The following is a 26,072-nucleotide window of genomic DNA, read 5'->3' as shown; positions in this document are numbered from 1 at the left end:
GGGACCTTTTCTGGACGCCGGTGGGTTAGTTCTTTATATAGACGCTTTTCCTGAAATGGAGCGGATCTTAGCTTCGTGTGAGATGGTGTTGTTGGGGTTCTTAGGGCTCAGGGGCAACAAACTTTGGTGTTTGCAATATTGTACGGTTCCCGGTTTTCATTTTCAGCCTCAGCTGTAGTGTGATTACAGTATTATCTTTTCTATGTAGGACGGGTCCCAGGTCAGATCGAGTCAGATCTGGGCTTGGAGTTTCTAGTCTTTTTAACTGTTGAAACTTAGATCTAGGTAGCGTACGATCGTGGAATCTGACTCCTATACCACCCCTATCTCACTCATTGGGAATGGGTTCAAAATCAAACACATGTCTATTTTCTTTTGTTTTTTCTCGAAATATGAAACGATAAATCCCGCTAGAAGCATTGCATATACCGCAAATGTCCATCTTCATTCTTGATGCATGAACTTAAGTTCAACTCGTCACTGCAGATGTTTCCCTCCCCATCGTCAAGCCGCGCTTGTAAAAGGGGCTCATGGTTTGGGCCATCCATTCGGAGAGTGACATCAGTGGCACAATCGGAGAAATTCTCACAGCTCCACGTAAGTTTTCCTAATGATAGCCACGTTAGTGGTACATCGACGGGAAGTAAAGTTTGTATGTTAAAAATGCAACTCACCTTTCTTAGCCCCTATGAACCTATTGAGATCTAGTTCCGAGTATAATGCGTCCCCGGTCGGTCGTCGGCAGTAAGCAGTGAGGATGTGCTTGTCCTTCAGTCTAATATTCATAGCTGATTTGTGGAAGGGCATATTGGCGTGTTGGGCTGCGACTGGCTTCTTTGGTTGCTTTGCTTGTTAGGTTCCAATGTCCCTCGAATGAAAAAGATAGACGCAAAATCTTATCCAGATGCCCAGAACGGTCTGGCGCAGTCCTGCATTGAGAGAGAAGAAAGAAAGTAAATAGGAATAGAAAGTACAAAAACAGGACTGCAAGTGAAATGCTGAATACTGAGCGGACGGCAACTTTCCCCAGATGACATCGATGCGGTGTAGATGTCCGACCATTTAGAGCTATGGAGGCGGTGGCTCTGGCATCATGCTTTTCTCACCATGACACGTGGGGGAATTATAGAGACTAGCACTGTCTGGACTGCCTGCAGCATGTATCTAAGCCGCGGAAATAACACTCATTGTTAATGATAGGGCATGTTCTTGTTTATGGGGGGTCATAGTGACCTCATGCAGGACTTCTGCAGAGTGCGCTGTCAGCCTCATCCAAATGTAAAGTATCGGGCGTTTAGACTTGGCAAGGGTCAGCAACCGTCGGGTAATATGTATAATCATAAAAAAAGGAGCAGAAAAAGAAAAGAACATATAGAAAGCTGAAACGGGCGTGAAGCGTGGCTTAGAAAAGAGAGTTGACGCTAACGATCTTTATTTGATGAAGTACAGGATATCCGCGGGACTCGGGGCAATATAGACTCCCTCCCGTCGATCCTAGTTAGTGTCTGTTAGTTCTTGATTAGGTCGATGTATCGATGTAGAACAGGCTTTGGGTCTATTGCGAGATCCCCGGTCAAATTTGTTCTGGGCTATACCTGTCCAAAGTCTTTTAGGGTGCTCGGTACAGACAGCCGTCTGAAGGTGATGCAGTAGGCCATTGCAGATGACCGCCCAAGATTAGGCTCCTCGAACCCAGTGGAGTGGTACATACATCGGTAGTCTCTTGACGATCTCGTGCGCCCCACTGTCTAGAATGACCTCTTCTTGGCGTAATAGAGTTGCTTAGTCTGCTGCAGCCCATGGGCAGTGCTGAAGGTCTCGATGGCTCTAATCCAAAAAGGCTTGTCTCTTGATCTTCGATCCATGGCTTGTATCTGGGGAGAGATATTCTCGGCCGCCCGGGGAAGACGCATATAGGGAGTCAATTATGTATAGTCATTATGCTTGGGGCGTTCGTATTGGTAGGGAAAATATTCCTTGGTGTACCAGAAGACTAGGTACCCCTGGGTTCGGAACAATAGAAGCTAGAGAGCGGACTACAGTATACCTGCATGCACCCCGTCCACTCCCATGAAAAGACGAAGAAAAAGGCCGAGAGAGGTATAGAGGACAAAGTAGTGAAGTCAGTACTTTTGGCCGCTAAGCCTATTTGGGGGCCATGTCGCGAGAAGCGAGACTCACCGCCGCTGATTGGCCCTTCTCTCTATCTGCAGTCTCCCTTTCTTACTTACTTCATACTAGTTCTCAGTTCTTAGTTGTTAGTCCATAAGTTAACTCTTAACGTTATTCCGTTATTCCATTGTTCTTACAGTGGTTCTTATTGTTGCTGTCCCGAACAATTCCGGGCCCGTTCCGGACGGGATTGCCCGACTTGATTACTTGAGTGGAATGGAAAGCAGTCTCACAGGAGGCCTGAGATCCTGTGCGAGTGTGGTGCCACGTGTGTAGTAAGGTTGGAATGTCAGAGTCCAGATCAGAAGGTAGCACACACCGACTTTACACACATGTCTCCCCAGAAAACGTGGTCGATCGGCGCACAAGTCTGCAGCCTGCAGCCTTCAGGGGAGTCACACCTGAACTCCGACCACCCTACTCTACTTCTGGCTAGGGTGCATACTCTACGGGGGAACGCCTCCCACCTTTGTTCTGCGACTGTCCCCCAGCCTGGACCCTGCAATAATGTGTCTTGGGTCTTTGCAGACGAAAAAGGTGATCTCGCCACTCTCTCTTCCCTGCATACCTCAGAATTTCGGCCGGTTGTCCATTATCTTGTTTAGGCTTGACGTCGCACACCTCCCGATAGTCCATGGACATGGACATGGTTCCCCGTTCCAGTCCAGTGGTAGCTTAACCGGACCAGAACATGGGGATTCCGGGGGCCCATATAGGCTCGCCACCAGGATATCGAGGACTTGTAATGTGGCGGCGATCCCGCCAGATTGAACTGACCCCCCTGGTTGCGAGTAAACCTAGCAATAGTAGCCGCCAATCCCCATGGCCCAAGTGGTTAGCGACCCCCTGTCTCTAGAATCATACTGTCATGGATGTGAAGTTCTACATTCGGTTGTGATTACCGAGTTCAGAGCGTTTAATCTCCTTCTGACTCACGGGTAGAAACGGTGGACTTCCGCCTGTCAGTCTACGCTCCAATCTTAGCGAGCCGGTGGGTCGCTAGGGGAGGTCCAGGATGGCACTGTGATTGACATGGTGACTTACCCAATAAGGTATAAGGTGCTGGCTTGACAGTTTCGACCCACTAGGGTCCCGAGATCGAGCCTTGCGAGGGTCGATCGAACAGATTCGTTTCACAGTTTGGTCCCTAGTCTTGGCCAGAACTACTTTAGAAATGCGCGGGATGAGAATGAAAAGCAAAAAGGCAAAACGCAAAAATAGACTTGATCTACAAGAGAGTCCGCCCCTATTTTGCCTTTGCAAACCATAGTAAGTTATAGTTCATATGCTGCATTCCATGGCTATTCACTCTGTATAGAAATAAAGGGTTCTTACACAGCCTAGGGCTGTAATAGCTCAGCCTCCATAACGATCAGAAGAATCCCCAGAAAGTCTGGGAGCCCAAGACGAGCCTAAGCCTATCGAGGCAGCTGTATAAGAATTCTCCACACAGGCCCCCCGGCCTGAGACCCAGCTGAACCGGTGCTATCCTGGACGGCTAATCTCTAATAATATTCTATAATATTCAATATTTTATTGTTTTGATAATATTTTATCCTTTTTCTCTTTTTACTCTTTTGGTAATTTATTTTATTAATTTCCTAGCTTACCCCCTGCACCCAGAGGCTCAAAATCTCGATGGATTCAGAATTATTCTCTTATAAGTGAGATTGATCATATCTGCGCCTGACCTCTCTCTCTTTTACAAGGCTTCTTCCCGGCCTCTTTCTTCTACACCTACTCAATATACTTCAACTATCTCGACAATTTCAACTCTCTGAACTATTCGGTTTGGGCTTTTCGGAGATCGGGAGCCCTGCACCTCGTATTCTCCACGTGCTTAATCCGACATTCCTCACGGTTATTTTTGGACCCTGAGAGATCGACTATAAACATCTGTTGCGGCTCATATCACTCCGTTTCCCCTGTTCTCATTCAACAGCCTTTCTGTCCGACAACTCAAGTCTACAGGGCATACGTGCCCACTACCTGATCTCAACCATTCCCTCTAATCACTTCCGGAGTCAACCCTGACTCCAATCTAACCCCACACCTTTTTCAACCCTTCGAACAAGCCAAAATGGTCGGTCCAGGCGGCGGTCCCCCGCGCAAGAGTCACACCAAATCTCGCAACGGCTGCAAAACCTGTAAGAGGCGACATATTCGCTGCGACGAGACTTTCCCGCAATGGTACGTTCAAATCCACAGATCTTCAGATGCGCAGCTAACGGATTTCCCTTAGTCGCAATTGCACCAAGCACAACTGCCGCTGCGACTACCAGGATGTTGTCGGCGCTCAAGGCAGTCCCCCTACACCACGACGGGGTCCAGACCTGCTCATGTCGCCCGACATTGAGGCCGAAATCGAGAACTGGCATCGTACCGGCGTGCCTCCTTATCCAGAGCTCTTGCAGTGTCCCCGTTCGGGATGGTCTGGTCTGTCGCGTGCAGATTTGCGCTTGATTCATCATATTATTGGGCTTTCGATTGATTTGCATCGAAGAGGGTTGAGTGGTTGTACTGTTTGGGCGCAGAAGATGCCTAAGTAAGTTTCTACGGTGTGCTGGGATTTCATTTGCTTACCGTTTCTAGTTTTCTTGCTATTGCGCTGTCTAGCGACTTTGTTATGAGCTCTATCCTTGGCTTCTCGGCTTTCCATCTTTCCTTCTTGACTGGAGACCAGGATACGAAGCAGTTAGCTTATCGTCATAAAGTCACCGCGCTTCAGGGCTTGCAGAGTGCTCTTGGGTCATTCTCCAAGGATAACTGTGATGCTATTCTCGCGGCGTCTGTTCTTCTTTCATGGCAGGCGACAGAACAGTGAGTTTTACTCTGAATTCCCAAGAATGTCAGGAATTAACGTGAACAGCTCAAGTTGGATGTCCTTACAACATGGCATCTCAAGTGTCCTCGAGTCTATGCATCCGTATTGGAAGCAGGAGTCAGATCTGGCACAGTTCGTAGACAGTCAACGCGCACTGAGCACAGCAGATCTCTCAATGGCAACTGGCTACCAACCTCTCGATGAAGACATGGCCCACCTCGACCAAACCATCAACGGCCTCAAGATGATCCAAAAACGAGTCACTCTCAACCTGGAGCATACCCAAAGGCTCGGTGAGCTGATCGAATTCGTCCAACAATTCCGCGACGACTTCCCGAGTCAAACCTCCGAACAGACCTTCGACCGCATCCAGATCCTGCGCCGCTGGCTCTTCTGGCTACCACCCTCCATGCTCCGAGGCAGCGACTCGGACCTCAACGCCCTCCCAATTCTCGCCCAGTTCTTTGCCGTCGGCGTCTCCCTCGACCGCTTCCTTCCCGAGATGGGAGGCGCATATCTAGGCGCTCTGTCCATCGGCCCGATCGAGGAAATCTACCGCATCATCATCGCACATAGCGCAACGGATCCATTCAACGCTGAATTGCGACTTGCCCTGGGCCTGATGGATATCCCGCGACGCATCGTCGCCCACTATCGCAGTCGCCTTCCTTGGTCTCCTCGCTCCTCTATTGACCAATACTCCCCCGGCCCGCCTAGTCCATATCACCACAACCTGACCGAATACCCCCTCGTCGCATCTTCCTCTCCTGCATCAGCTTCTCCCTCCTACGCCGCATATACCCCGCCCCTACAATCCCCTCCAGCTGTCACAGTTGCCAGCTCCCCTTACAACCTCCCAGATGGCTATATCACTGCTCCATCCTCGCATTCTCATACCCTGTATCCGCCGTCGCCACAACTCCTGGATACAAATGATGCACACCTCACCCTTGATTTGGGCCATTCGCACACTGCCATCCCAAATGCCTCGACATATACTCCGCCATATGGTGGTGAGTTGCATTGCTCCGATTTGCCTCGTGCTGATGGCACACTTGGTTTGAATATGGAGGTCTATCCGCAGACGCATCCCTTTGAGATGCCCAGTTTGGTTGCGCCACTTTGGACATCATGAGGACTATACGTGGTTCGATTATGAGATTGATGCCATTATACCCGAAAGAACAATAAGAAAGAAAAGTGCAAAACAGAGGAAGATTTCGATGGCCTTCCATGAGTGGAAAGGAAATGGTTGTTTTGTTTCTGGCTACCTGGTACCAGGAGAGAATGAATGACTAGGACAGTCTTCGTCTGCTACGGCACGGAATTGGGTCCGAGGAACCCTGAGTAAACTTTTCGGGCTCTTGTCATTTCTGTCTGTCGAGCATGAGCGTTGGTGTGGTCTGATTCTGTTTCGATTGTTTTACTTTTCGGTCTAATCTTCAGTTACAAGCTGGATGGAAATGACTTCGTGAAACCTTTTTTTTTTTCTTTTTATATTGATGTATATACCCCGATTTCTCGAATATCTTGTTAGAATTGCTTGAAGTGTTCTATTTTACTTCTGTGCCAACTACCCTATATCTCTAATTATCCATTCCAGAATGATACATAGTGTGATCATGTCAGAAATGGGTACCAAGGACACTACACAGTCACAATGTACCTCGGCAGAATCAAACCACTATGAATCACGGACTTTATTATCTCCCGACAGCTAAATATGAGCCGCAATCAATCTAAACATAGCAGCGCCAACCCTACCCTTCGCACCAACGAAAGAACACGAGAAAACCCCCAGCACACTACCCAGCCCTAAACTTGCAAATCCAGTCACCAACAGATCGGCAGGAACAAACGCATCCCCACAAACTGACCTGAGTACCTAAGAATAGAACAAATAATCAAACGAACTACATCTACCATCACCTGGCCAAGTACGGGACACACTAAGGGAGATAAACTACAGATATGAGCCTCTCATTGGATATGCGTGGCCCGCACTCTCTTCAGACCTCGTATTCGGCTGCGTTTAGGCTAGATGGGGTATTATGTTCCCGGGCTAAGGCGGATAGAGGTATAGCCTAAGCCTAATTGATGGATCGAGGACGGGGAAGTATAGAATATAATTACTTCATTTTCACTCTATGCTTATTGGATTCTCCGTTGATTAAGATCGGCGTTTCTTTTATCTCGGTTGGTGTGTGTGTACTATATGGAAATACTGTTAATAATCGTCTCCTTCTTCGTATTTCTATATTTATCTTTTGTTCTTTCTTTTGCTGCATGTGTCAGATGGAGCCCCTCGCTGTCCTTGCGCTATCTGATGGGTATTTGGCTATTAGGGATTAAGCTTGTGCATGGTGTTTGCGTCTTAGATGACCCTTCCGCAGGGGGTTACTTTTGCTCTAATTAAATACCGGTGAAGTATGCTTTATCATTTTATAGAAATATGCAGCTTCTGGTAATGATCGTCTTACTATTCTTGTCGTCCGTATAGGAATTCTTCAGCTGTTAGCTCCTTCCTAGATCGCTTCTAAACTTACGCTGGCAAGACTGCAACTTTTGAAAGCCTACTTACCTTAGTCAACAAGATAACACAGATCTACAGACCCTTTTTATATCCGGTAAGGTAAGAGGAGTAATCATAGATTATTGTTCACTCCAAGTCACTACGCGATATCAAGCGACCATCCATGTCTGGGAATAGGAATGCGGAATGTGGAAGAAGTTCATGGTCGAGTTATGATTATACGTCTTGATATTCAAAAATACCACTGGTTTGCACATTCTGTCTCTACTATATTATCTCATTATCTCATTTTCTGATTTTGAGAAGAATAGTGTGCTGTGCTCTGCTCTGAGACCTATATAAGAATGGGCACGTGACAAGCACAGCAAACACGCGATCATGTGACAATGACATAACCGCTTTCCATTTTGGGGAACAAAGCAACGCTTGATTCTCAAGCTCGAGCACGGCCCACTCTTCACTCTCAATCAACCAGTCTACACAGCACAACAGACATTTAAAATGAGCGACGCTGCTGGCTGGAGCACAATCGAGTCAGATGAGGTACGATCTCTCTAACAATCATCGGAACCAGCTTACTGACACATGCCAGGGCCTTTTCACCTCGCTGATCGAGACCTTGGGAGTAAAGGACACCCAATTCGAGGAGCTCATCTCCCTCGACCCGGATACAATCAGATCCCTCGGGTAAGCATCACTACCCCTTCAAGTTCCAAAATCCCGACCCAATCCGTACAACCTCAACACCACAACCAAGACCAAGACCGAGAACCTCAATCAAAAGCTAACCCCACCCAGCCCCGTCTACGGCGTAATCTTCCTCTTCAAATGGACCCGCGAAGCAGCAGGCGCCCGTGCCGAAGCCCCCCTAGACGGCGAATACGACCAAACAGCAACAGACAACAACCTCTTCTTCGCAGCGCAGACAATTCAAAACGCCTGCGGCACCCAAGCCATCCTCTCCGTAATCCTAAACCACGACAACCCCCCAGCTGGACAGCCAGCGATAACCCTCGGGCCCGAACTATCCAGCTTCAAAGAATTCACAACAGGCTTCCCGCCCGAACTCCGAGGCGAGGCTCTCTCAAACTCAGAAGCCATCCGCACAGCACACAACAGCTTTGCGCGTGCTAGCCCGTTCGCGGATGAAACCGCCCGTCCGCAGGACGACGAGAAGGGCGCAGACGCTTACCATTTCATTGCGTATACGCCTGTTAATGGGAAGTTGTATGAGCTTGATGGGTTGCAGCCTCATCCTATTAGTCATGGGGCGTGTGATGCGGGGTCTTTCCCTGAGAAGGTGATTGAGGTTCTTCAGCGGAGAATTGCGCGATATCCGGCTGGGGAGACGCATTTCAATCTTATGGCGGTTGTAAGGGATCCGAGAGTTGCGGCGAGGGAGATTGGGGACGTGGAAACGCTTGAGAGGGAGGAGAGGAAGAGGGCTGCGTGGCAGTGGGAGAATACGCTGCGAAGACATAACTTTGTTGGCTTTATTGGGGAGATGATGAAAGGGGTTGTTGGGATGAAGGATAAGAAGGATTCTGAGGGGAAGGCTTATGGAGAGTGGGTTGAGAACGCTAAGAAGGAGACGAGGAAGAAGCTTGAGATGCAGCGTTAGATGCTCTTCTCTTCTTGTACTTGTGGTTGTTCTTCTTTGTCCTTGAGCTTTTCTACGTCGGCATTTCAGATACCCTTGGCGAAGCAGGACGATGATAATGGTCGATACGAAACAAAGATCTGGTATGGTATTCGATGATGATGTTGAAACCCCAACGCTAGAGTGCAGTACATACATAGGTGTGATAAATCACCGAAATCGACGAAGTGCTATGTACTGGCGTCCACATCGTAACTCGTAATGATGATGTGCAAGGGACATTCTCCGTCCCGTTCCTGAATATAAAACATTATTCTCCCCGGGCTTAGAGCCAAACTGACAGCCACTCAATACTCCACGAGGCGCGACTTGATATGCTCAACCATAGGCGCAGGCAGATCCTCCGCCTTGACCAAGCCCAGTGCCAGCAGGTCAGACCAGAAGAACATAATCCGGTCCTGGGCGTAAGCCAGATAATCGAAATCTCCTTCTTCGTCGATGTCCGCGTCAACAGGCGGCCTCTCCTCGCTGTGTCCGTTGCCGTTGCCGTTGCTGTTGCCGTTACTGTTACCCTCGTGCTGTCCGTTCTCGCTGTGTCCATTGGCAGCTGCCATCTCCGCGATACCTTCTTCCATGCCGGGCACCTTGGCCTGCACAATACCCCATGCAACCCACTGCGCGGAGTTCATCACCCGCCACAGTCGGGTCTGCTGCATGAGGAAGCGCACCTCTCTATCCAGCTCTTCGTCGTTGGACTTTTCAATCTGTGCGAATTGAGAGCTGGACCCGTCGGCTGCCTCGTCGAGGTCTAGAGGCATGATGCCCGTTGCGGTGCGACCGCGGATGTTGGGCGTGGCCAGGGGAGAGATGGTTCCGCCGCCGACGGCAGGTCGGTGGGTAAGGTAGGTCGATACGAACTGGTATTGCTGGTCTGGGGTTGGGTAGGCGCGAGTGTTGCAGGCCCAGGAGCGTTCCTCGTCATGGTAGTTGTAGCACCACTCGGTCTGTTGCTGTTAGATCTAGGGCCTTGCTTCTTTGTTGCTAACATCGGGGACTCACAAAGTGGTTGGCGAACTCCAGGCCAGGGGTATTGGCGGAGGAGTATTCGAAGTCGATGACAACGAGCTGCTTGTGCTCATTTGCAGGCAAGAGCAGAGGCGACTGTGTGGCTGGCTCCATACGAAGAAGATTGCCATACTGGGTCTAGAGACGAGTCAATACAACATCTCGCAATATCCACGAAGAGAACTTACATCATTGTGTGCGAACACCAACTGGCGCTTGATCTCAGCAATTCCACCAGACTCAGCAATTAACCAAAGCCGGTAATTATCCACGGCTTTGCGGAACATGTCCCATGTCACACCGCAGACAAAGCCGCGACGACGCCATGGTTCAGATGCGGCTTTCGCCTCATTCTGCGGAGACTGGATTTCCTTGTCGAGCCATGTGGTCACTTGCTCGCAACGATCCACCCACTTGTCCCAGTTCTTGAAAATCATGGGTCCGCCTTCGCGTTCTTCTTCGAGGAGTTCCATACCCTCGTGCAGCTCTCTCATCCGCTTGGCAATCTGCTTTGCCGTTTCGGGCATGCGCAGTTCCTGGGGTGTAAGAGGACGGGCCTCGAAGTACTCTTCGAATCGACCATTTAGGAATGTGCCCAGAACGCGAGGACCGATGTTCTTCCGGCCTAGGCGGCGGAGGATCTGTAGCTCCTTCTCTCGATCGATCAGATGATCCACCTGCGGGCCATAAATTCGGAGGAGAAGTTTCCTACAATGCCGATTAGCTAGGGCTTCAAAATAGGGGGGATGTCGATGCTTACGGTGGGGGTTTCCTGGACACTAAAGTAGACTTGCTGTCCGTTTTGGGGGGAGGCAGGTTCTTGGGTGGTGCAATTACATACACGGCGTTCGTGAGAGCACCGCTAAGTCGAACCACCTCAATATCGCCAGCCAGATCCGCCGGGACTTTGCGCCAGCCTTTAAGTTGCAGCGTATGTACAATGCGCACGATCTCAGTCTTGAAAATCATCCAGCCCTCTCGGTCCTTGGCAGCCTTGACATTGGCATTGGCGTCGGTATCCTCTTCTACTGCAGCGCCACCGGTGTAGGCCAGTGTCTTGGAGTTGTCCAAGTAGGCTTCCACGCCTGGCACGGGTGCCTCGACATCTGTGGCTTCTGAGTCGGAGGCGGATCCTCTTTGCAGGCCCTTATAGCGACGCCGACTTTGGCGTTTGACCGACGCATTCGAGCCGATGGCACTGCTGGGTCGGTTCGTCGCATACTGAAGGAGGATCTTCTCCAGTTTATCCAAGGAGAAGGAGCTTTCGGAGGGGTTGGAGTTAGGTCTTTCTATGGGACCGTCCTCGGCGGGCGAATCGCTTGTCGCATTGGAGGAGACTGCTTCGGATTTCCGTGCCTTACGATTGTGTCGTCTGGTTTTCTCATGGTGTAACCATTCGTATACTTGGTGGAAGAGACCCTGGGTATCTTCTTCGGGTCTGTATTGCTCTCTACCCTCTTGGGTCATTGCATCGTTGACGCTCGAAGGGCCGTCGAGAGAAGGCATGGAGGAGGTGGGAGGTTGCGCAATGGGCTGGGATATGGAAGCCCAATACTGTTTCAGAGAGGCGCCGTCTGGGGAATCGACCGTCCCACTTGCGTGTAAGGCCTTGGTCAAAGAGCGGAGATCCAAGCCTGTTCCCGAAATCGACGATTCTGTGGGAATTAGTATTTGGATTGAGAGACGATTCGAGGTGCTGCTGGGGGCAAGAGATGTCGAGTCGCGATGGAGACAGAATTACAAGCCAGGGGACGTGTGGTTATATGGGACGAGGACGAGATAGTGGATTCCTAACTACAAAGCGGGCAAAGAGATGGAGCCTACCTGTTAATTCGGGACCAGGAGTATTGTCTTCGGTGAATGACGGCATGTGTCCACGCGAGCCAAGAAAGGGGCTGGATAGCTTATCGGCAGGCACGCGACCAGTTTGAACTGCACTTCCAGGCGAAAAGAAGGCCCAAACCCTAGAAACGAGAAACTTGGGAACAGAAAGGAGGCAAGGTGGGGGATAAATTGGACCCCTAGAAACAGTTTGATAAGCGAACGGAAATGGATGTGGGTACGGAGAACTGGTCCCTTGGGTTGCAACCCAACTGCAGTGGGACCTGGGAAGATGAGCCGGAAGTGATTCAATTAACAGAATACATGTAGGGAGTACTGTAACATTATCGTAAAATCGAAGTTCGAGGAGATGTTTGGACAAAATAGAAAGTGGCGAAAAATTGGCAGTTATCACTCAGGTGACCCAGGTGCCTGGCGGATCTGGCAGCTGTCTCCATATCTGGGCAAAACAGCCAGGGATCTCCGATTCGGCAGGAGGTCACACCATCACACCACTCATTGTTTGATAAGTTATCTTTGCTGGACTAGTAGTAGTGGATCCTTCACACCGCAGACTTCGTCTCTTGCTTGGACTGGCGCCTCGTATATATCACGGCAGATGGGAGATGGCAGATGGCAGATGGCTTTCACTGTAGCATGTGGGGAGCGGGCTGTATCGGCGCCAAAGGAAGCTTTCATTCGGATTCTCGCCGGAGAGTTTGGGGCGTTCGTCGAGCCCCTCATTTTGACAATCAGGGCGTATCCTGAAAAATTGCCAATGTCTAGCTTTGGGTTGTTAAGTCAAAGAGAAGAAGAGGAGAAAGGAGGAAGAGGGGAGATGAGAGATGAGGGGAGCACGAGGTAAGTTACCGTATTGGGTGGTGTTTGCTGGCCTCGGAAATCGGACCATATAACCTATATCATTAACGATATAAGTGCTATAAACTACGAAACGCCTCGCTTTCTAATTTAAATCAAAGATGTTCAGACATATATGACTCTATTTTAGGATTCACTTTTTAAGGCAAATTAGAATGCAAGGTTATTTCTGCAAGTTCACCATACTATACCAACCCAAACAGTTTTAAAAAACGGTAATTTATGTTGATTAATTAGCAGTGTTCCAAGAATTTCCCGTAAAGTACAGTAACTTACGTCACATTAAAACAAGTGCTCTGCATCGTACTCTCGAATAGAGGTTCATCAGTCTTCCAGTGGCTTATAACCGCCAAGACCAGGATTTTATGCAAGAATAGGAACTATAGGGGCCCATTAGGCCCCTATCGTGGGCCGAGGGTTGGGCTTTGGGCCCGAGCTCCGGCCTCAACGGTGGGCTTTGCGGAAGACTAAATTCTACGCGGCTTTAGTAAGTGGGATGCTGCAACGCTGTCCGATTCATGGTAGACAAGAGATTTACATCGGTATCGGAACGCAGAAGTAGGCTTCCAACGATAGTAATTGTCCATAACACGCAGCATAGATGAGTACTTGGGAGCTTAGTGGACATTGCCAATCATCAGCAATGGCGGCAGGGGCAAAGATGAAGTTGATTGAGAGTGAAATGATCTGCAGCCTTGTACTGGATCACAACAACAATCACTATTATCGTCCGTATTAGCGTTGGGACCTTAGAAGCTAAGGGCAGACCGCTCTGTGGCTGGGGTCCACTATTTTCCGGTATTGGAAATTTGATTTCTCATTAACCTCCACTCCTTCCATGTCCCGCCTGTTTCCCAGAACGGAACATAATTTGCGATATTTTGTCTATTCGCTATGCGCGGCGAAGTACGTGCTGTCCTGTTGCCTTTCAATATTGGCCCGTATTGATGGTTTTGTCCTCATCCATTGATATTCCCACCGAAAAAAATCTCGAGATACACAATTAGGTCTCGCGGTGTGGCATTCGATACTGTTGCGTATAAGACTAACCCAAACGCTTGGAGAATGAACACTAATGTGCTAAATGGCTAGATCTGTCATATTCACCTCGGCCAGGCTGGTATCCAGTTAGGCAACGCCGCCTGGGAGCTGTAAGTCTTCACTCTTTAGAATTCGCTCAACAATGGTTAACCGGTCGGTGATGATACAGTTACCTTCTCGAACACGGCATTTCGCCTGATGGCCATATAAATCCCAATCCGGCCGACGAGATTGGCCTTGACAGCTCTCATGAGACGTTTTTTACCGAAACTGGAAATGGCAAATACGTGCCTCGGTCAGTCTTTGTTGACCTTGACCCTTCGGTAGGTACTAAGTGACTAGGGTCTCGAAATGGAGTCAAGTTGACAGATGGATGATTACCTAGCCCATTGACGAAATACGCACTGGTATTTACCGCCATCTGTTCCACCCGGATCAGCTGATAAGCGGAAAGGAAGATGCCGCCAACAACTGTGTGAATTCCAGATCCCTTGAAGCTATGTGCTAAAGCAAACTGATACGTATTAGTTGCTCGTGGCTACTACACCGTCGGAAAGGGACTCATTGACGGCGTTGCTGACCGGATTCGCCGTATAGCCGGTGTGCATATTGAACACTCACTCCCTTGATTTTTAGCCTCTTTACTCATATCCTCACAGATAACTGCTCCTCCCTTCAGGGATTTTTGATCTTCCACTCTTTTGGTGGTGGGACCGGCTCTGGTTTCGGTGCGCTTTTGCTAGAGCGTCTTTCTGCTGAGTATAGCAAGAAGTCGAAGTTGGAGTTCGTTGTCTACCCTTCTCCCCGCGTGGGAACTGCTGTGGTAGAACCCTACAATGCCGTTCTGTCCACACATGGCACTATTGAGAACTCTGAATGCACTTTCCTCATCGACAATGAGGCTGTCTTTAGTATCTGTAAGCGCAACCTGGATATCCCTCGCCCTGGGTATGAGCACCTCAACCGACTTATCGCCCAGGTTGTTAGCTCTATTACCTCTAGCTTGCGTTTCAATGGTGCCCTCAACGTTGATTTGAATGAGTTCCAGACCAATCTCGTGCCGTTTCCACGGATTCATTACCCTCTCGTTTCATATGCTCCTGTCATCTCTAGCAACTGCAGCGGCCACGAGAGCTTCAAGACCAAGGATATAACCTTACAGTGTACGCTTTATGACCTTTTTACCTTTTTACAGTATTATTCCTTCATACTAACTGTTTTGCAGGCTTCGAACCTAACAACCAGATGGTTATCTGCAATCCTAACAATGGCAAGTATATGGCTGTGGCTCTTCTATACCGGGGGGACGTGGTACCACACGAATGTTCACAGGCTGTGGCCGAAGTTAAGGCCAGGTCTTCTTTTAACCTCGTCGAGTGGTGTCCAACTGGCTTTAAGCTTGGAATCAATCACCACAAGCCTATGAGTGTACCAGAGAGCGAGCTAGCTTCAGTTGACCGCTCGGTCACGATGCTCTCCAACTCAACCGCCATCGCGGAGGCCTGGGGTCGTCTCGACCACAAGTTTGACCTCATGTACTCTAAACGTGCCTTCGTCCACTGGTATATAGGTGAGGGCATGGAAGAAGGCGAATTCCTCGAAGCTCGGGAGGACCTAGCGGCTCTGGAGAAAGACTACCAGGAGATTGCCGATGACACTTTTGGCTCGGACGGAAATTTGGATTTTGAATACTGATTGGGCTCTTTCTCTTTCTGTTCCTTCGCTGTGTAATCTCACTGCGATCGAACACTCTAAGAACGCTTGAACTAAATATGCAAGGCGCAAGAAGAAGGCTATGGCCTTGTCTTTACCAACCATGAAAGGGACACATCGTTCGGCGAAGCTAAGCTTTAGAAAATGCCACATCTTGAATCTTGTTGTGTCCACCAACTCTTTGTGATGATATTTTACTCCATTCACTGCCAACTGGCTTATCGCGTGCTATAATCTAGACTCAACCGTCCCATGTTGTATATCCACTAACTAGCCAATTGGGGCGGGCGTTGTTTATATTGTCACGATAGACGGGAACTTGTATTTGACTGGGGCGCAGCAAACAACGGAATGCTCGGCGCGGCTGCATCATACGTAATCACAAGCATGCGCTACTTGCTACTTTCAACAAACAGGCTCGAGACCAACCATTTTGATTTTTCCTTGATTTTAATATTTGTTGGGTGACTTCATCCTGGCTATATCTCATTCAACAATCAAACATACTAATAGCCATTTATATCATTAGATGTCATTCCCTGCGCGTCCCTCCTGCTTTTCTCCCACCGCCAAATCCAACTTATTGAGACACATCGTTTAAAATCACGATGATCGGGACATCTACTGCTGAGTACTTCTTTATTCGGATGTGCATCGTATTCCTTCACAACATTACACCGATCAGTATTTTATACAGTATTCATTTACTCGCTGTCCATTTTTTTCACCTGCCAACTTATCTTGGGCGCGTATCCTACCCTATCCAAATCTGGCTCACTGCAGAGGCAGTCTTTTTCACCACGGTATTTTTACCACTCAAATATGCACTCCACCGCTCTCCTATCTGCCATCGACCTTTATCAACGGAGTGCCGTGATAAATTGTTCATGAGTTGCAATACGAATGTGCCAAACCTGGAGAAACATCTCAGCCGGTGGCTTATGGTTGCAGGAACTGAATCTATCAAGCGTGATAATGTGAAAGACTTTATCAGATGGTCTTTCTTCGGGCCTGCATACACCCTGGAGCAAGCCCAGCAGGATGAGGGGGATATCGAGTCCTATACAGCAGAAATTGAGAAGCTGATTGGACGAAAATTACCACCGGGAAGAATGGACGTCAAAGGCCTAGGACAGCTCCTAGATGAAGCAGGTGGCTTACATCGAAGTCTACTATGGTACACTGTTAGTTATCACTCTCTCCTCTATGTGTGAGGGAACCCTGTTAGACTGACACTTAACCCGCTTAGTGCGTCTTCGTGGTTGACACGATGACGTACTGCAAAATGCTATACAATGGGTTCGACTTTTATCGCAATTCGTTTTCGCGGTTCTTCACCGTCTTTCCATTTCGGCCTCTGACGATACTCACGAAGTTTCGATCACCAGCACCACACCTGACATACTGGCATCGACGGCATACTTCCAAAAAGCGGCTACCCGTATTATTCATCCATGGTATCGGAGTTGGCCTGTACACTTACACGAGCTTCCTTCGAGACCTCAACAATGAACTAGAGTCGGAAGCGACCGACGACAATGAGGTTGGCATCATCGCACTTGAGATCATGCCAGTAAGCTCTCGGATAACCTATCCAGCTCTGGAAAATGATGTGATGATTTGTGAGATTATGAAGATAATGCGGTATCATGGATGGAACAAATTCGTGCTTGTGTCTCATTCTTATGGCTCCATAATCGCTGCACACCTTCTTAAGTCCGATCAGTGTGCTCCCCTCGTCGGGCCTGCCGTCTTCATTGATCCGGTTTCATTTCTTCTCCATCTGCCCGATGTGACATACAACTTCATAGCCCGTCGGCCAGCACGGGCCAATGAATACCAGCTGTGGTATTTTGCAAGTAAAGACATAGGAGTTGCGCATACATTGGCAAGGAGATTTACCTGGGTTGATAATATCCTTTGGAAGGAGGATCTTGGGATAAAGACCGAACAGCACCAGCACGGTAGAAATGTCACTGTTGTTTTAGGCGGTAAGGATTTGATTGTGGACACCGAAACAGTGGGGCAGTACTTGGTGAGCTCATCATCAGAAGTTAGGACAGCTGAGAAAGAAGCAACACCTGCATGGAAAAATAAACCCTGGATGGGGTGCGGGCTTGAGCTGCTGTGGTATGAACATTTGGATCATGCCCAGGTCTTTGAGTCCGAGACTACTAGGCGGCCAGTCATTAAAGCCATCTCTGCATATTCAAACACAGGATGAAACTGTTGTATTATTGGCGACAAAATCATATATAATCTGAGAGGTTTGGAAAGCCAGGTCCAAATCTAACCCTGAATTATGTCAATATTAACTTAACTACCTTACGATTACTACGTGAGACCGAATCTATAATGATCCGATGCATGCATCATTATGCAATTAGAATGGACCCATAAATAGCAGGAAATAGGGGTAATCGAATACAGAATTCTTGACATTTCTAAGTGGTTGAAGAGAGCACTGGAATTGACAATCTAACGTTATAACTTAGTTATACCTCTCACCCTCTCTCGTGTTAAAGCCATTTGTTTTCTTGGTGCTGCTTTCCATATTGCCTCTCACGAATTTATCAAATCTATCAAATGTCACAATATTAATTACTGCAACCATCACTCCTGACGCCGTTATCTCAAGATGGTGTTTACTCGAAACCTCAAGGGATATCAGGAATGCGAGCCGACATTTTCTTGACTTTGGGGGAAGAAAGAAAAGAATAACCCTGATGCTGATGGGTAGAAATACCGCTAAAAGATACATAATAGGAAGATGTGTAGAATTGCTTTGCAAACGAGAAGCAACAGTTTGAATAGACTGTAGTTCTATTTTCCACCCATTGGCAACTCCGCGTATCTTAAAATGGCCTTCTTCGGCGGGTAGCCAGCTCTCTGAAAAGCACACAGCTGGTCATCGATATGGTGAGATCGGCAACGCCTTGATTGGTTTGCCGCCGTAAAGCAGTGAGAGAGCGTGAGTACCACACCAAAGCTTCTTCGTAATAGCCATGGCGCACATTGGCTGGATTATTGAATAATGGTTTTGAATCGCAAATGGGCGGCCTTCTCGTATAGCGCACTAAGTGAGATGACTGCATCCCATACTGCAGGTTCCAACCGGCAGATCTGCAACACGGATCGGCTCCAGAAGTTAAGATCTGACGCACCAGCAAGGGCGCGCCCTGCTGATGAAAGTAATAGTCAAATGCATGGCGCTCGCGCTGTCCAAAATGAGATGACGGATGCGAAATGGCCAATGCTGGGCGAAGAGACACGGTGCTGTAAGCACACTGTCGACCTGTTGCTAGTGCATCTCACGCAGTGTGGTTTATCCTCTCCCAACCGGATGCGACGAATTCCGGACGATTATCAGCTCTATCTTCTCGGGAATGACCCTCAATGAAAACTTGGTTCCTCACGCGTAAGACTAAACTGACTTGCAAGTATTGCATCCTGAGTTTGACTTCCTGCTCCCAATCCGATCGGACCCTCGGGATGGAGACACGACCAGATTCTCCCTCGAGTTACCATTTTAAGGCATTCAATGTGAGTGTTGAGTCTCAGCTCCCTCCAAAAGGGGCCCGATCAGCGAATCAGAACGGCGCGAGCCGTCATTACATTGACGCCTCAGGCACAATCATGACCCTTACACCTCTGGCATTGACCCGCAACGCTTTTCACAGTTGCAAGATCTTGAGCAATGTCGCCTAATATTGCATGGACTATACTTGTGGGCATATTTCCACTATTCGTGATCTACCTGTGGAAAATTGTCACATACTACAGAACCAAGCAATATGCGCACTTACCCCAGCTTCCACCATCATTAGTGTGGGGTCATTTGGCCACCGTCGGTAAAATCAGGAACAACCACAGACCGAATGTTCACGTCGGTAGGACTAAACGTTTCTTTAATCTGGCAGCATGGGTCTAACTGGCAACTAGATGAACTCTTCCAAGATATGCACGACCAACTCGGCAACCCTCCTCTATTTATTGCTGATTTCCGACCAATTACCCATGTTATGTGTATTGTTTGCAACCACGAAGTCGCAGAGCAGATTTCGAAAAGCTCAAAGCTTTTCCAGTACAGTACTCCAAAGTCACCCACCATCCGGTGGTACCAAGATTTGTTCGGAGCAAGCTCGATTCTTGTTGCAGAAGTAAGTTGAGGTAGTCGGCGAAGAGATATACGATCTAACCATCATATAGAATGAAGAATGGAAAGGTCTACGCAAGCGATTCAATCCAGGATTCTCGCACAAGCATCTCATGAGTCTGATGCCCTGTATTCTCGACAAGACCCAGCTTTTCCTACAACGCCTGGACCATTACGCCACCACTGGTGAGGAATTCTCACTTGACGATCTATGTACAAACTTGACATTCGACATTATCGGTAAATACTTCTTTCTGTTCCCTCACAGATATGTGCTCTAACCTTGTCTACAGGCGCGGTCACCATGGATACTAACATGGATGCTCAACTCGAAGAAGCAAAACAAGGCGAGCTGGTTCGACTTTACCGTGAACTGGGCTACAGCTATCGCCGCAATAATGGTAGATGGAAGTTATTGCTTCCCTTCCAGAGACGTGCTATGGGACGTCGGCTTGATAGGCTTCTCAAAGCGATCATTACAGAGAAATTTGAGGAAGGATCCAATCCCGACAAGTCATCTCGCAGTGTACTCGCTCTCAGTCTGGCAGAACATCCTAAATTGACGCCAGAGATTCTGACCCAGACTTGTGATCAACTTAAGACTTTCTTATTTGCTGGCCATGATACGACCAGTATCGTGTTGCAATGGTCATTTTATCAACTGAGTCGGACTCCCCGGGTTCTACGCCTCGTTTGTCTCGAATTGGATGAAATATTTGGAACCGATAGCTCGCCATCTGTTGTTCGGGACAATCTTTTGGAACGTGGGGAGGAGCTACTCCAGAAGCTGACCTACACTTCTGCCGTAATAAAGGAGATCCTTCGCTTGTTCCCACCAGCTGCCACGGCACGTTCGTCACCTCCAAACACCGGAATGACCGTTCAGTTACCAAATGGCGAAGAACTGTGCCTGGATGGTACAATTTTATATACCTGTCATAGTATCATACAGCGTGATAAGAGCGTGTATGGTGACGAAAGCAACGAATTCATCCCCGAGCGCTGGCTGGGAGGAGTAAAAGACAGCGCCGCCATCCCCCCGAGTGCATGGCGTCCTTTCGAGCGAGGACCGCGCAACTGCATTGGGCAGGAGCTTGCAAACATTGAGGCGCTGGTCATTCTCGCGTGTGCGGTACGCCGGTATGATTGGGACAAGGTAGGGCTTGGAGCCTTCAAATGTGATGATACGGGTGCACCAATTATGAAAGCAAACGGGCAGTACGATGTCCATTCAGAGCTGTACAGTGTAAGTGCTTGGAAGTTTCTGGATGCGGTAGCTATGTGCTGATAACATTTAGACATTGGAGATCACTGCGAAGCCCGTTGATGGAACGAAGATGCGTGTTAGGTTTGCCACGACGGTATAAGCTGAGATGGATTCGCAAAGTGAGATGGATTCGCAAGCCCGTATATATGGAGTAGCTCACATAATTACCACAAGGGTCATAATTGTGTACGTTGTTTTCGCCCTTCTTTGGCCTCTCTTTTCACATCTCCTTTTTGCCCATGTTCGACTGCCTCGGGTTCATCGTATAGATCAACACATTTGTGAGAGCATGAAGACATTTGATTCTTTGTATCTAAACACTATCCCTTATAGTTATTTGATTTCTTCTAGAATTTGTTGTAGTTTCTTAAATGCTAGGGAGTCGTATACCACAAGAGCATCTATGGATGGGCTCAAGGGTACTTAACACTTAGCGAGATATCATGACTCAATTATTGCAACGGCTACAGTTATCTAAAGCGGTAGGCCTTTGGCAACAATGTTCAAGTTTCTATTCAGTGGAGAAAATCAGTTCTCGGCAGCTATATATATCTGACTTTCTAAAAAGATGGCCTAACGAATAGAAACCAACTTTACACAATATACGTACATATTGGACACGCAAACAACGATGTTTCCAAGGCTAAATTATCCCTACTTGAAAGGACAGGCGAGATAGAAACTTACGTACAAAAAGTTGCGGCGACTCCGAGGTGGCTTCTCGCTTCGGTCAGCCGTTCTTGGTTTCTTTTCTGGAAATATGTACACAGAGGTCGCTTTGTCTTCCAAAAGAAAGCGACCTCTAAAATCAAGGACACTTGAAGTATTCAGCTAATCTACTAATCTACTAAGCTATTACGCTACTATGGGTCATTCGCGGGTTGTAGCAACAACTACCGGTGAAGAGCTAAACTACATAAACAACAAGATTGTTGATCAAACATGATTCAGGTATTCAACAGCAAGTACCATTTTGATTTTCAATAGACCGCATAAACAGATAATTTGCTCTACACCGCTCAGCTCGCAGTGCAGCTGAGTATAGATCTCGTGAGCAAGTATACGAGAACTGCGACATTGGCCACCCCAGAGATCTGCATAGCCAAGCCCGGATCAATCACACCTCACCGACCGCTCTCTTGCGCCAAGCAGACAAAATTTAATCCGAGTCGATGTGGAGAGGCTGAGTGAAACATCGTCACTTAAATCTTGCAGACTGGGGTCTAGTAGCCGCAGCTAAATTTAGGGCCTGTTTCGTCAGTGGCAGCCGTATGATTCCGGCTCATTATAAAAGAGACCCTGTTGTGTTTCCAATTCCTCCAAAATACAAACAAACAGTTCTCTACTTTCCAATAACTACTATTTATTACCCTCACCTCAAGTCCAAAATGAAGTTCACCATCCCCATCCTCGCTTCCCTCGTGGCAACCAGCACCGCCCTCTTCGACAAGAACCAGCGTATGAACATCCCAACCGCCATATCAATCCCAACCCACTAACCAACTAAACTAACTTCTAGCATGGGGCAAGCGCGACTACTCTTGCGTTAACGTCTACCAAGGCATCCCCGATAACTCAACCGTCTCTCCAGGCCAAACCGTCCACGTCCGCTTCAACCGCAAGCCCACTGGCCGCTGCCCGGATCCGTTGAACCAGTACCCCGGCGATGACTACAGCGTCTGGCTGTACAATAACCCAGTCCGCGTGCCGAACGCTGTGAACTTCGACCAGTCGATTAAGATCGCTACTGGTATTAAGGAGAAGGCGGGTGCTGTGGATGTTACTATTCCTAAGGATTTGCCCCAGGTTAAGGATGGCTCTGTTTGGTATTTGAGACTTGGGACTGGTTTGTCTACTGCTCCTCAGGTAAGCTTTCTTGTTTTTCTGCTTGGTTCCCCTTGTTGTGGCTGTACCGTATTATTTGGGGCTGGATTTGCTTCTCTTTTAGTTGAATTGATGCTAATTCATACTGCAGATGCCCACTTTGTTCAACGCTGCTGGACCATTTACTATTACAAAGGCTTAGATGCATCCTCTATTTGAGGCTTGAGTTTGATTTAAAATAATATGTGTGAATCTTTCTATTCTTAGCATATTATATAGAAATAGCATGCTTGGCATTACTGTATCAACCGGACAGTTGAATCTAACGCAATCCAATCAACTTATAGTCGGCAGTGTACTGTGCTCTTGACTCGCTGTCAAAATAAATAAAAAATCCAATGTATTTTCATTTTAGCTTCCAGCCTCTCAGAGGATCAACCACTATAGTAATAGACAAGAACTTAAAATCAGTCTCAGGCAAGATGGCCATGCAATTTGCCGTAATGACATCAGACCAAACCCCAGTTTAATCACGGTATGAAACACTGAAGACCTTATAGCCACCAGCCCCACTCGTACGCCCCTGAGTGTTGATATCGACATGGTGCCCCTGATCAAGGTGTTGAATGGAATAGCCGCGACCATTGCCATTGAATGAGATTCGCACCTTGACGGCATTTGCACTCTCGTTCTTAGGCAACATGGCATTATTCGCTCCAAGCCATCTGCCATCCAGAGCGCTGGATATGGTAAAGACCTGGCTCTCCTCGTCTTGGGTGTAATGGATGACCCACCGCTGTGACTTGGCATTGTGCTGGGAGGTTGCTGGGCTGGTGGTGAGGGATTTTCCGTTACCTGGGTTTGTGAGGGCTTCTCCATCTTTCTCGAAGACTAAGTAGCGACCTTCTGTTAGGTAGCCGACTACCTCTTTGTATCCTTCTTCGAACCAGAGGCCGTTGGTATCGGTTGCATTGTCCTGCTCGCCGTATGGGACTGGAGGTCGGGTTTGGGAGTGACGGGATTGGCAGCTCGAGGTACCGGTGTAGCCTCCCTTGGAATTAGTGTCTGGCGTTTGTGCATCGGGCAGCTTGGGAAGGGAGTAGTCCGGGTTCTCGAAGTCGAGGGCGTTGACGAGATTGGACATATGTTCACGTCGCCAAGACACCATCTGGTCAGTTTGGATGTTTTTGTAGCCTCGGGCTGTCAGCCAATTCTCAACGAACAAGATCTGGGAGTTGTGGTCTGCTCGCTCAGTAAACACACGGTTTCCTCGTGTCCATGGAGAGATCATATAGAAAGGGACCCGGAACCCAGGTCCTGAGAAAATATCGGAGAACAGACCCAAAGGATCTTTCATCCATTCTCCCGGTGTGTTCGCGGGGGAATGGAATGGAGTGACATGGTCACCGAAGCCACCAGTTTCGTCATAACTGACCATCAGGAGGGTGGAGTTGTACTTGGGGCTATTGGTAACCGCATCAACGACCTTCTTCTGCAGCCAAGCTCCATCTTTCGGCATGTAGGGCGGGTGCTCTGACAACTCGGCAGGGCCAACAATGAAACTGACCTCAGGCAATGTTCCATTGGCAGCTCGCTGGTAGAATGCGTCGAGGCTCACAAATGACATGCCTTTCTGGTTGAGAGGGCTGTTCTTTGAGGCATTTTGGAACTGCTGGAACCAAGCCAAAGGATTGTCGTCAAAGTTGTTCGTATCTTGGAATAACTGCCAAGAGACACCTGCTTCTTCGTAGAATTCATATACGGTCTTCCACTTGAGCGGATAGCAGTTGATACCATGATCGTCACAACCTGGAAATTGAGTCAGATGGCAATACTTCAGCGCTATCAAAATAGAGAAACAGGCGATACGTACCTGGTACCTCATTGTTGTCAATGTACACACCACCCTGGTCCTTGGACTGAGGACTACCAGGCACATTGATAGAGCCGCTAACGAGGGTAACCCGATTAGGGTTTGTGGCTGTGATTTGACTCTCCTGCGCTTATCAGCCTCATCAACTGAAGTCACTTCTGATCTGGTCTCGTACCTGGTACATATCTCCCGAAGTCCAACCCTCAGCAATGGCAAACTGAACTGGAATATCCTGTCGCTTGAGATGTCCCCAGCTCCAGGGTGTATTCTTGGTCACCCAGTGGTTGTTGGAGCCGTTGTTCAGAGAACCCTGATTCTCCTGGTAGCCATTGCTACCAGCTACCATGCACTGAATGGCGTCACTCCAGTCACCGCCCTTATGACCCAGATACCAAGGAAGCAAGGTCTTGGTATCGTTGGACTGGCTGGGATCGACAACTCTGGCGACTGTTAGAAGCATTCTGGTTGATATTGTATCTGGACTTACTGGTGCCAAACTGAATTCCCATCGGGGTTGACCTGAACATTGGGATCATTGAAGCCACGGACTCCAGCCATGGTACCAAAGTACTGGAGATATGGAGTGAGCAAGATGAAACTGTTCAGTATGACAGGGGAACTTACACTGTCCCACGAACGGTTTTCCTGCATGAAGAGGACTACATGCTCAATGTCTTTCAACGATCCAGCCGTCACAGTGCTGCTTCCTAGCAGCACTGCTAGAGTTATACCTCCAAGTAACTTGGAAGTCATAATGGATATTGAAGAGTGATGTGTCGTAAGAAGGAAGGAGAAACCGACTACTACATGTACCTATACCCCCACAAGAAGTGAGACCCGCCTATACCCGACCTCGGAGCTCTCTTGGTCTCCAGATGAAAGGTTGCATGAGATCCATGGTACTATAGCTCGAAAAGGAAGCACGAGTCGGAAGTCTGCGATCAGAGCGCAGGGATGGGCTGGCATTCCTGGAGTGTCGATCGTAACGTGCATAAGCGATGTATCGGGGTTCGTGCGTAGAACTATAGAAGAAACACCGAAATCGTAAACATTTGATGTTATAGCGGGATGTACCTGGTGATCGGCCAATGTGATCTGGTTGGGGCTCCACGTGAAGAATTGACCCACGGGTGTGGCCAACGCTAAAGCGAAGTATACTTGCGGCAGGAACAGCGACTGTTTACTTCGGGCATAGTCTCTTTTTTCATGGATGACCACCATAATTGAGGATATTCTGATTGATTGCTTCAGTGCACGTGGGTTGCATGTCTTTCTGCAAGGTCGCAGTCTTGATTCAGATGTGC

The 26,072-nt window shown here is 48.3% G+C and overlaps 9 protein-coding genes across 9 annotated transcripts; 6 read left to right on the top strand and 3 right to left on the bottom strand.

Annotated features, from left to right (window-relative positions):
- Window positions 1–410: 410 nt before the first annotated feature.
- On the bottom strand, window positions 411–807 carry PENARI_c010G00516 (CVNH domain-containing protein; the record flags this gene model as incomplete). Its single annotated transcript, XM_022632103.1, has 2 exons — window positions 411–607; window positions 675–807. The coding sequence occupies 2 exons, from the start codon at window positions 805–807 to the stop codon at window positions 411–413; spliced, it is 330 nt and encodes a 109-aa protein (XP_022487839.1).
- Window positions 808–4,252: 3,445 nt separating this feature from the next.
- Window positions 4,253–6,131, top strand: PENARI_c010G00523 (putative C6 transcription factor RosA-like; the record flags this gene model as incomplete). Its single annotated transcript, XM_022632104.1, has 4 exons — window positions 4,253–4,362; window positions 4,415–4,717; window positions 4,765–4,992; window positions 5,042–6,131. 4 exons carry the CDS (start codon window positions 4,253–4,255, stop codon window positions 6,129–6,131), a joined length of 1,731 nt encoding a protein of 576 aa, XP_022488013.1.
- Window positions 6,132–8,030: 1,899 nt separating this feature from the next.
- Window positions 8,031–9,150, top strand: PENARI_c010G07516 (putative 26S proteasome-associated ubiquitin C-terminal hydrolase; the record flags this gene model as incomplete). The annotated part of the gene is made up of 3 exons (XM_022632301.1): window positions 8,031–8,072; window positions 8,122–8,216; window positions 8,328–9,150. 3 exons carry the CDS (start codon window positions 8,031–8,033, stop codon window positions 9,148–9,150), a joined length of 960 nt encoding a protein of 319 aa, XP_022487734.1.
- Window positions 9,151–9,476: 326 nt separating this feature from the next.
- Window positions 9,477–12,064, bottom strand: PENARI_c010G11277 (uncharacterized protein; the record flags this gene model as incomplete). The annotated part of the gene is made up of 5 exons (XM_022632422.1): window positions 9,477–10,133; window positions 10,189–10,332; window positions 10,383–10,902; window positions 10,955–11,849; window positions 12,019–12,064. The coding sequence occupies 5 exons, from the start codon at window positions 12,062–12,064 to the stop codon at window positions 9,477–9,479; spliced, it is 2,262 nt and encodes a 753-aa protein (XP_022487687.1).
- A 1,724-nt stretch (window positions 12,065–13,788) lies between these two features.
- On the top strand, window positions 13,789–15,630 carry PENARI_c010G02396 (tubulin alpha chain; the record flags this gene model as incomplete). Its single annotated transcript, XM_022632158.1, has 7 exons — window positions 13,789–13,800; window positions 13,987–14,045; window positions 14,105–14,258; window positions 14,321–14,408; window positions 14,464–14,535; window positions 14,595–15,098; window positions 15,161–15,630. The coding sequence occupies 7 exons, from the start codon at window positions 13,789–13,791 to the stop codon at window positions 15,628–15,630; spliced, it is 1,359 nt and encodes a 452-aa protein (XP_022487969.1).
- A 905-nt stretch (window positions 15,631–16,535) lies between these two features.
- PENARI_c010G09303 (uncharacterized protein) lies at window positions 16,536–17,872 on the top strand (the record flags this gene model as incomplete). The annotated part of the gene is made up of 2 exons (XM_022632366.1): window positions 16,536–16,832; window positions 16,898–17,872. 2 exons carry the CDS (start codon window positions 16,536–16,538, stop codon window positions 17,870–17,872), a joined length of 1,272 nt encoding a protein of 423 aa, XP_022487730.1.
- Window positions 17,873–19,345: 1,473 nt separating this feature from the next.
- Window positions 19,346–21,171, top strand: PENARI_c010G08654 (cytochrome P450; the record flags this gene model as incomplete). Its single annotated transcript, XM_022632337.1, has 5 exons — window positions 19,346–19,538; window positions 19,591–19,808; window positions 19,858–20,044; window positions 20,098–21,050; window positions 21,103–21,171. 5 exons carry the CDS (start codon window positions 19,346–19,348, stop codon window positions 21,169–21,171), a joined length of 1,620 nt encoding a protein of 539 aa, XP_022487772.1.
- Window positions 21,172–22,459: 1,288 nt separating this feature from the next.
- On the top strand, window positions 22,460–23,097 carry PENARI_c010G03050 (uncharacterized protein; the record flags this gene model as incomplete). The annotated part of the gene is made up of 3 exons (XM_022632179.1): window positions 22,460–22,529; window positions 22,591–22,937; window positions 23,047–23,097. 3 exons carry the CDS (start codon window positions 22,460–22,462, stop codon window positions 23,095–23,097), a joined length of 468 nt encoding a protein of 155 aa, XP_022487974.1.
- A 324-nt stretch (window positions 23,098–23,421) lies between these two features.
- PENARI_c010G11123 (nonhemolytic phospholipases C family protein) lies at window positions 23,422–25,521 on the bottom strand (the record flags this gene model as incomplete). The annotated part of the gene is made up of 5 exons (XM_022632418.1): window positions 23,422–24,704; window positions 24,769–24,892; window positions 24,944–25,208; window positions 25,256–25,338; window positions 25,393–25,521. 5 exons carry the CDS (start codon window positions 25,519–25,521, stop codon window positions 23,422–23,424), a joined length of 1,884 nt encoding a protein of 627 aa, XP_022487798.1.
- Between the last annotated feature and the right edge of the window lie 551 nt (window positions 25,522–26,072).

This window comes from Penicillium arizonense, assembly GCF_001773325.1.
Source record: "Penicillium arizonense strain CBS 141311 chromosome Unknown PENARI_contig010, whole genome shotgun sequence".
NCBI lineage: Eukaryota > Fungi > Ascomycota > Eurotiomycetes > Eurotiales > Aspergillaceae > Penicillium > Penicillium arizonense.
This window is presented reverse-complemented; position numbering and strand designations above follow the sequence as displayed.